Source organism: Echinops telfairi, unplaced genomic scaffold (assembly GCF_000313985.2).
Source record: "Echinops telfairi isolate 266 unplaced genomic scaffold, ASM31398v2 ScPeMD7_7424;HRSCAF=8462, whole genome shotgun sequence".
Taxonomy (NCBI): Eukaryota; Metazoa; Chordata; class Mammalia; order Afrosoricida; family Tenrecidae; genus Echinops; species Echinops telfairi.
Genome location: NW_022111324.1, coordinates 238857 through 249109, shown reverse-complemented (window position 1 = coordinate 249109; position 10253 = coordinate 238857). Strand labels below are relative to the sequence as shown.

At 41.2% G+C, this 10253-nt stretch overlaps 1 protein-coding gene across 6 annotated transcripts in view; it reads right to left on the bottom strand.

Annotated features, from left to right (window-relative positions):
* The window catches only part of ATF6 (activating transcription factor 6), a 223077-nt gene extending 213056 nt beyond the window's left edge, over window positions 1-10021 (bottom strand). For 4 of the 6 annotated variants that reach the window (XM_045297893.1, XM_045297890.1, XM_045297892.1 and 1 more), the window contains exons 1-3: window positions 9944-10021; window positions 679-755; window positions 274-324 (exon numbers count right to left, since the gene is read on the bottom strand). In XM_045297893.1, coding sequence (XP_045153828.1) covers window positions 274-324; window positions 679-755; window positions 9944-10001 — 186 coding nt within the window. In that variant the 5' untranslated portion in view covers window positions 10002-10021. The remainder of the gene's footprint in view (window positions 1-273; window positions 325-678; window positions 756-9943) is intronic. The other 2 variants (XM_045297895.1, XM_045297894.1) reach the window with 1 other exon arrangement.
* Window positions 10022-10253: the final 232 nt, after the last annotated feature.

The following is a 10253-nucleotide window of genomic DNA, read 5'->3' as shown; positions in this document are numbered from 1 at the left end:
CTTAAGTGGAGAGCAAATGTTTTGAGAATGAAGAGGGCAATGAATGTACAAATGTGCTTTACACAATTGATATGTGTAGATTGTGATGAGTTGTATGACCCCCTAATAAAATGATTTTTTTTTTAAAGAGGCTTTGATTCTGTAAGAAAGTGCTATCAGGTTGAGAGAGAGACAAATGCCAGCCATCCTATAAGACGAATCTTTAATGTGGTGAAAAAATGTGAAATTATTCACTACAGATTAGTATATAAACACAAGTAAGCTTATGATTACCTTCCTTACAGGGCAATCCAACACTGCTCCTAACATATCAGGGTCTTCAAACTGCTCGTGGGAAAATGGAAATAAAAGATAATGGAATTTTTCCAATAACTTTTTGAACCTCCTTGTACCTCTAAACAGTTTCCCTTAAGGAGCAAACTAACTGTAAAACCATTAAGTGGGGAGTTAAGTGACTTCAAGGTCAATCACTTCTAAGTCAAAGATGAACTAAGAATATCATTTTTTCATACCAAGACCAATGCAACATCTACAACTCTATACACTTACATAAGATGGCAACTTACTTCCATATTTAGTGGTTAAAGGGCTAGTCCAAACCTTCTGCCCTGGAACTTAGTCACAATAATTAAAGATTAAGTATCACATTATCTAGTATTTCTGCTACAAAATACTTACAGAAATGTCAGTTGCTGCATCCAATCGCAACTCATCAGTGTCCATGAGATAACCAAGTTCAGCAAACAGGGCAGAATCTTTAGTTGAAACAAAAAAATAGAGATCAATCATCAACTCAATGATTTCACAACAGAATCAATATTGTATCTCTATGCCAGTTCCATTAGAATGCCATCCTAGGTATTACTACTACTGATAAATTCTTCACAATGTACATGATAACCAAGCCACAGTCAATTTCTAATTTATATATTGTTTTCCACAAAACAATATATTATCTTGTAAACTGAACCTTTTCATGTCATATAACATCTTTGACTAATGGTAGCAACTTTCTAGAACATTTCTAACATTCTGAGGATGTCTGACTTCAGCAATGGCGAAGATACATGTGCTGAGTATTTGCCATCTATGCCTTATATTTTATTATGTTATATTAATGGTAATTATTATATTAAGGGTATAATTTTCTATCTAAACAACAAAGGATTCCCTCATTCTCTATATTACAGTAAATTTAACCATTCTCTATATTATACTAAATTTAACCATATTCCAGCTTCCTATTGAAGTTTCTTTATAAAATAAGAAATATAAAATATATGGACACAGAAAATATTCCTCAATAGATTTGATAGAAAAAAAATTTAAGAATCAACTTGGTGATATTGTTTAAAAATGCCAATGGTCTAGATAAAGACATGTACACATGAAAATATATTTGTATATGAGGATGGGGAAATAGATCTATGTGCCTATATTTATAGGTTTAGTATTAAGGTAGCAGAGGGACATTGGGCCTCCACTCAAGTGCTCCCTCAATGCAAGAATACTTTCTTCTATTAAATTGGCATTCTATGATGCTCACCTTCCCGACACAACCGCTGAAGACGAAGACAAAGCGAGTGAATAAGCAAATGTGAAGAAAGCTGATGATGCCCGGCTATCAAAAGATATAGCATCTGGGGTCTTAAAAGCTTGAAGGAAAACAAGCGGCCATCTAGCTCAGAAGCAACAAAGCCCACATGGAACAACATATCAGCCTGTGTGATCACGAGGTGTCGAAGGGATCACTGAAGACAAATGGGTGCATAAGCAAAAGTGGCAAATAAAGCTGATGCTGCCCGGCTATCAAAAATACAGCGTCTGGGGTTTTAAAGGCTTGAAGGTAAACAAGCGGCCATCAAGCTCAGAAGCAACAAAGCCCACATGGAAGAAGCACACCAGCCTATGCGATCACGAGAAGTCGAAGGGATCAGGTATCAGGCATCATCAGAACAAAAAATCTTACCATAGTGAATGATGGGGGGAGTGCGGAGTGGAGACCCAAAGCCCATTTGTAGGCCAATGAAGATCCCCTTGCAGAGGAATCTCGGGGAGGAGACGAGCCAGTCAGGGTGCGATGTAGCAATGATGAAAAATACAACTTTCCTCTGGTTCCTAAATGCTTCCTCCCCACCCCCACTATCATGAGCCAAATTCTATCTTGCAAGTCTGGCTAGACCAGAGGATGTACACTGGTACAGATAGGAACTGGAAACACAGGGAATCCAAGGCGGATGATCCCTTCAGGACCAGTGGTGTGAGTGGCAATACTGGGAGGGTAGAGGGAGAGTGGGTTGGAAAGAGGGAACCGATTACAAGGAACTATGTGACCCCCTCCCTGGGGGACGGACAACAGAAACGTGGGTGAAGGGGGATGTCAGACAGGGCAAGATATGATGAAATAATAATTTATAAATTATCAAGGGCTCATGAGGGCAGGGGGAGGGGAAAAATGAGGAGCTGATGCCAGGGGCTTAAGTGGAGAGCAATGTTTTGAGAGTGATGAAGGCAATGATTGTACAAATGTGCTTTACACAATTGATGTATGTATGGATTGTGATAAGAGTTGTATAAGCCCCTAATAAAATGATTTTAAAAAATGCCAATGACTATAAATCTGTAGGTTCTCTTTTTTTTAACATACTGCTCAAACTGTTTTGGTGATGTCCATATTTCATGTGTCTACAAACTACTACATCAGTCATGAACAAATACAACTCAGTAATTTCAAGCAAAAGTTCATAGCAAAAAAAAACAAACATTAATACATCACTAATGGCAGACTATTACAACTCAGAAAACGACTACCTTAAATTCAGCAGGCAGGCTGACAAGCACGGCCAGTAGATGGCAGTAGCTACATATTTTATTTATAAACTGAACCTCTTGAAAGAATTTCTGTAGGGGCTACTTCCTATCTCTGCTCCCGTACTTCCTAGAGCCTATTTCAATCCAGCTCCCCAGACAGACAGACAGACAGACAGACAAACAACTCTGTATCAGTGTCACCAAGAGCCTCCTCACTGTTCAATACAACGGCAATTCTCAGTCTCAACTTAGCTGATGCGTCAGCAGCACTGACACTGCAGATTCTTTTCTTCACTTGAGTGCAAATGCCACTCTTTCATTTTCCTCCTATCTTACTCTAACTTAAGAATCCCACATCTAGAAAGGTACCTTCACAAACTGCAACAACATATAGACAATCTTCACTGCTGTGTGATTATTTATAAGAGCAAAGTGTTGAAAACAACCTCAATGCCCATTCACAAAGAGGTTGATTAAATAAATTATTAAACATCCAGTAAGATGAGTGAGGAAGAGCTCTAGGAGTTGATATGGAGGGAATGCAAGTTACAATGTAAAATGAATGGAGTATAGGTGAAAATAGTACAAGAATATGTGATAGATCATATGCTAGATTTTGCATAATAAAAGAAAAATATCAATACTTATTTGTTTGTACAAAAAGAAACACAAGAAAGATAAGCCAGAGATTAATAAATAATTACCTTAAGGGGGATATGTTGGGTGGAGGAGTTGGGAATAAAATTGAAACTTCCAAGTATTGTTTTAATTTTTATTTTTTTTACTTTTGAGCCATATCACTGTTTTATGTGTTCCAAAAAAAATTATAAGCAAGTGCTAATGTTTAATACAAACAAAAACAAATTATACTACCTGCATCTCAAAAAAAAAGTTAATTTAAGAAACCCCAAACCCCAAACCCAAACTCATTGCCATAGAATCAATTCCAACTCATAGGGCAGGGTAGAATGGCCCCTGTGGTTTTCTGAGACTGGAACTCTTTAGGGAAGTAGAGAGCCCCAAATCTCTCCCTCTGTGTGGTCGGTGGTTTTGAACTGCTGACCTTGCATCTAGCAGCCCAATGTTCCTTAAGAAACACAATATCGAGGACCTAATCCCGGGGGTTTAAGTGGAGAGGAAATGTTTTGAGAATGATGAGGGCAATGAATGTACAAATGCGCTTTACACAATTGATGTGTGTATGGAGTGTGGTAAGAGCTGTATGAGCCCCTAATAAAATGATTAAAAAACAAAAAAAAGAAACACAGTTCGGTCAACAGACTTTGAACTATTTACAGGCTTTTATTTGTCATTGGTATTTTGTTGTTGTTGTTTGTTTTCTTCTGTGAATGGTCTCTTCGGTTGTGTATGTTGGTGTGGGAAGGGTAGGGGGTTGGAATGATGTTGAAAGCTTGAAACGTTTTGTAAGACAATCAAAGTCAGAGGACCAGGGCAACACGAAGGGGCAGGCAACACTAAAAGGCCTATTTCAGATTAACACTAAGACTTTACTGCGAGACTATAAGGTTGCTGTGAGTCGGCATCAACGCGATATCAGTGAGTTTGATTTTGGAGTTTGGTTAGTCAGCATGGTTGAGTTGTTTTGTTTTTCCAGTCACATTCAGCTACATGAGGGTAGGCAGCGCATTTCATCTAGTGAGAGCTGCTTGTGCAGTGGTTAAAGCACTTGGCTGCTAACCCAAAGATCAGTGGTTTGAAACCACCAACTGCTCCACAGGAAAACGATGTGGCAGTCTGCTTCTGTAAATATTACAACCTAGCATACTTATAGGACAGTTCTATCCTGTGCTATAAGGTTGGAATGAGCTAGAAACCCACAGTACGTAGTGGGTTTGGTTTTAGGTTTGGATCATTCATCCAAAAGAGAATCGCAAAGTAAGTGAGGAAGGAGGACACTGAGGGTGTGCAAGGATACGATTGCGATGATCACACATGAAATACTGGCAGTGGGGGTTGGGCACTGCTAAATGGAAGGTCAGCAGTTCAAACCCACCAGCTTCTCAAGGGAGAAATATGAAGCTATTGCTTCCATAAAGATTTACAATTTCAGAATTCAGAGGGTCACTCTGAATTAAAATTGACTTGATGGCAATAGGTTTGGATGTGGGTTTAAGGGGTGGTAGGGTTGAAGGGCTGTTGGAATTGGAGTACAAAAGAATGGAAACTTGTAAAATAGGAGGTAGTCGTCAGAGTGGGATGTCTGGAACAGAGATTATGCTAGTGGTAATGACAAGGTGTAGAGTCATGATTAGGAGAATAAATGGCTTAGACAAGGTATAGGGCAAGATCAGTGGTGTAAAAGAGCTCCAAGAAATGTGAGATCAGGGTACGGGAAGGATCGTGCAAAAATGCAACAGAAATAACACTAGAGACTATGACAGTAAACTAGGAGATAAAAATTTCAAACAAAGAGGGAATGTCCCTGGGATTGGCAGATGACTACAGCAGGGAGAAGGGGTAGAGTCTGACTCTGGTAGAGTTTAAGTGTGAAGTTTAATCCTGGGTGTTTAAAGGAGGAGAAGGAGAAGGAGGAACTCAGCAGTTAAAGCACTGGGGCGCTGAAGGAAAGGTCTGCTATCAGAAGCCATGCCACCCTCCAGCAGTCTGCGTTCATAAAGACTTCAGCCTTGGAAACACTGTGTGGAAGTTCCACTCTGTCCTCTGGGTTACTGAGTCAGTATCAAGGCAAGAGCAATGGTTGTTGTTACTAAGGAGAATGAACTAAAAGTAACAGTGAAGAGAAGGGGAAATATCTACCCTATCCTTAGTGGCCCATTAATTCAAAAGTTTACGAATAAAAATAGCCACCACTCATCAAGGTTTTAGGGAGAAAAACCAGCATCATCAGAGGAGGGCCAGGTTTTGGATAGAGCAGTGTTTCCCAAAGTAGGTGATACCACCCCTAGGGGGCGCTGGAACAATCAAAAAATAAAAACAAATTCACTGCAGTTGTAGATGTTGACTCAACGACCCTAAAGGACATGGTAGGGCTGCCCTCTGAGTTTCTGAGGCTAACTCTGAGTAGAAAGCCCCGTCTTTCTCCTGCACAGCGGCTAACAGTTTCGAACTACTGACCTTGCAGTTAGCAGCCCAATGTGTAAGGAACAAAGGGAAGGAGGGTGCTACAAAAGCAGGCACGCTTTATCCTGGATTATGGGCTATGGTATGAAAGTTTTTCATTGCCAGGAGACACTGAGTAATTTTTTTCTGAAAAGGGGCCAGTAGGCAAAATTTGAGAACCCATGGGTTAGAGCAAGAAGTGGATGGGAACTTTCACAGTCAGTAGAGATGGAAGATATCAAAAAACCACAGGGGCAGATGGAAGCTTCTGATCTTGACACATTTACCTTATGTGTGGCAAAGAAGTGGTTTTTGCACAAATGCAAGCGAGCAAAAACAAGAATGAGGGGGTGGGGTACCCTAAAGAAACACACATAGAACAGTTCCTTTCCTCTACTTTTCAAAATATTTCATCAAGGTCCTTAATATTTTGGTGCTATCCAGATGATACTGTGTATTCTTTTCTATTCCTTGTTCTATATTCAAAACTGCAACACTTTCTATGTTCCCAAGGCTGTCCCAGCACACATGATAATTCCTGATACACATTAGAGTTCTATACTCAGGACTTTACTGACTCCCTGAACATTTCTCAGTTTCTAAAAAGTAGAGAAAAGCAATACTTAGGGGGAGAAAAAATAAACAATTCTCTGCCACACTATGAAACAAAATCCTCTATACTAAACTTACTTTTAAAAAGTCTTTCATTTCTCTAAACATTTGTTTTTGTACAACCCAGGAGCTAATCATGGTCTTTGATGGGTTAAAAAAAATCAAAAGAACACAAGAGAAAAAATATAAAACTTAAATTTCAGGATCCATCAATATTTTTTTTAGCACAGCCATTCTCATTTGTTTGCATTGTCTGTCTGCTCTACGCCCAACAGTGTTGAGTGGTTGTAACAGAAACCACATGACCCCCAAAACCCACATGTTTGCTCTCTGGCCTTTAAACAAAATGTTTCAGACTCCTTGCTCTAGGGATTCCGATTTCCTGCCCAATTTGAGCGGAAAAAGTAAAGCACACCTGCCATGCCCCGTCCAGAGTAAACCACTTTACCTGTGTTATTCTAAATTGTGAGCGTCGCGAGAAGTACGGGATTGCTTCTTAATCTAGCTGGCTCACTTCTAATATTAAAACAAACAAAGTATTTAATAAATCAGTTTAGGACTTGAATATGCAAGCAGCTATTCTCAGAACACGAATGGATATTTTACTGAGAAACAGTAACAGAGAGAAGTGTTTCACTTTAATGCCGGGAAAGCTGATCCCACTTACTTCACACCTAAGCAAACATAACTAAATTATCCCACCAAGAAGTGAGAGAAAACCTGGCAAGCTATGGACAGCGGACAGATTCAGGGAGAAGCATGATACCTGAGGAAGTTGAATCAGTGAGCCGACTACGAAGAACTGAACGCTGTGCTAAAGAACAAATTGCTCTGATTAAGATTTGAAAGTGATTGATCTGATCAGCCAGGGAAAATGCTTGTGTATTAGAAGACAAGACATAAATAATGCTACCTACACACTCCTCACAGTGAGAGTTTAAGAAACCTAATGAAAATATAAAAAGTAGTAAGCTGAGAGAACAAATCATAACAATAAACAGACATGTTAACAACTGGAGGTAGGGTGTCTTTGGAAGAATTAAATATGTAGAAATAGTTCAGAAAAATAGAGTATACAAGTACTCACTCAATGCAAGAACATTTTGTTCTAATAACCTGGCATTCCGTGATGCTCACCGTCCAGACACGATCGCTGAAGACAAAATGGGTGCATAGCAAATGTGGTGAAGAAAGCTGATGGTACCCAGCTACCAAAAGATATAGTATCTGGGGTCTTAAAGGTTTGAAGATAAACAAGTGGCCATCTAGCTGAGAAGCAACAAAGTCCACATGGAAGAAGTACTGTACACCAGCCTGTGTGATCATGAGGTGTTGATGGAATCAGGTATTAGGCATCAAAGAACAAAAAATCATATCAATATGAATGAGGGGGAGAGCGGAGTGGAGACTGAAAGTCCATCTGTAGACAATTGGACATCCCCCTACAGAAGGGTCACAAAGAAGACACAAGCCAGTCAGAGTACAGTATAGCACTGATGAAACATACAACTTTCCTCTAGTTCTTTAACGCTTCCTCCCCAACACTATCATGATCCCAATTCTACCTTACAAAGCTAGACCAGACACTGGTATAAATAGGAACTGGAAACACAGGGAATCCTGGACAGATAAACCCCTCAGGACCAATAATGAGAGTAGCAATACTAGGAGGGAAAGGGGAAGGTGGGGGGAGAAAGGGGCAACCAATCACAATGACCTACATATAATCCCCTCCCTGGGGGACGGACAATAGAAAAGTGGGTAAAGGGAGACATCGGTTAGTGTAAGACATAAAAAAATAATAACAATTTATAAATTATCAAGGGTTCGCGAGGGAGGGAGAAAAAATGAGGAGCTGATACCAAGGGCTCAAGAAGAAAGAAAAAGTTTTGAAAATGATGATGGCAACAAATGTACAAATGTGCTTGGCACAATGGATGTACATATGGATTGTGATAAGAGCTGCACAGGCCCCCAATAAATGATTTTTTTAAAATAGAGTATCATCACCAGAAGCACAGCTCTGAGTAGACAAACCAAGCTCAGTGCTGCCTCTGGCACTCTCTCTGAGCAGGCATCCTCTTTCTGCCTCAATTTCAACTGTAATACAACAAACTCAACTCACTGCCATCGAGTCAATGCTGACTCACAGTGACCCCTTGTGCATTGTCAAGACTATAACTGTTTACCGGAATAGAAAGCCCAGTCTTTCTCCCATGGAGCTGCTGGTGGTTTTGAACAGCGAACCATGGATATGGATCACAGCCCAATGAATAACCACTACAACCACCAGGACTCCCAAGTGAAACAATAGTAATTACGTTTCTTCATCTGGAAAACAATAGTTAAGTACCTCCCTGGGCTGTTGTGTGGATTGAATAAAATAATGCATATAAAGGGCTTTAGCATGGTAGCTTACATAAATAAAATGCTTAACAAATGGCAACTATTACTATGGCTACTATATTTAGCTTGGGAAAAAATGCACTGGGAATCGTCTACAAGGAACTCTACAATATTTACCCAGAGACTGAAACAAACACCTAACAGAATATAATTTTAGAGAAGTTATTCCCTTGGAAAAATCAATAGAGGGGATCAGTTTAATAAATGGAATTAGTTTCCTGCTCTTGCCACTAAGAATGTCAAGTGGAAAGGAAGATTGGTCGCGGGACTATCCCCAAATTCTAATAAGTAGCAAGTGTTTACTACATAGGGGCCTATACAAACCCATCAGTATTGTATCCTGAAATCAAAAGAAGTAAAAATAACTCCTCTAAGAGTCTCCACTCTGATTCCCAATACATACATTCATCGAACCCCTCCAGACCACCAAAACCAACCAACCAAAAAAACCTTAATAAAAACATTCAAAGCGTATCTGCACAGCAGTCAGGATCTTATCAGATAAAAAATGCTCATCAATGTTACGTCTAGGAACCCGAGGTCAGGTGCTTGAGGGCTTTGCTTCTCTAGCAAAATGGACACCAGCCTAGCCCAACAGTGAAATGTGAGGTGAGCCTTTCCTGTATAGATTGGCATTCTTTCACACACGCGCGCAGAGTCCACCGCGGTCCTCGCCCACGTCCCACCCCCAGCGAAAGCAGACTGCGGCTTCGGGGGTCTCAACCTGCCCTGGGTTTCCCCGAGACGTGAAGTTTGCGCTGCCCAGAAGGATCGCCTGGTTCTCCTCAACGGGAAACCAACAGTAAAAAACGGTAACGATTCCAACTCGGCAACGTGTTACTCTAGCCGAGCGCAGGACAGAAGCCGATCGCTTCCAGAAGACACCGCCCCGCCAAGGAGCGGGGCTCACAGTGGCCCGCGGTCCCCGGGCAGGAGTCGTCTACACCTGTCACCACGTACGGGCGGGCGGAAGGAAGAAACCCCAGGAGAACTGTTTCCGAGACACCGGGGTACATTCTCGGATCGCACTCACCCCAATCTTCCTCTGGCCTGTGAGAGAGGCGATGCCCCGGGCGACAGGGGGACCCCATGGTGCCGGCGACCGCAGTCCTCGGCTCCGGAATACACGTTTCCTTCCCAGGAACTCCGTGACTGACAACGAGTACGGTGGCCACGGGCGGACAAAATGCTCGGCAACGCTGTGGGACGGTGGCCGAAAAGGGACAAGACACGCGTGTGAACGCCAGCAAAGGGAACGTCCGCGGCTGAGCCAGTTGAAACTAGTCTCTGAGCAAATATTTCCTTTTGGGGTTTTGAGTACTTTCTGTACCGTTCTTTTAAGG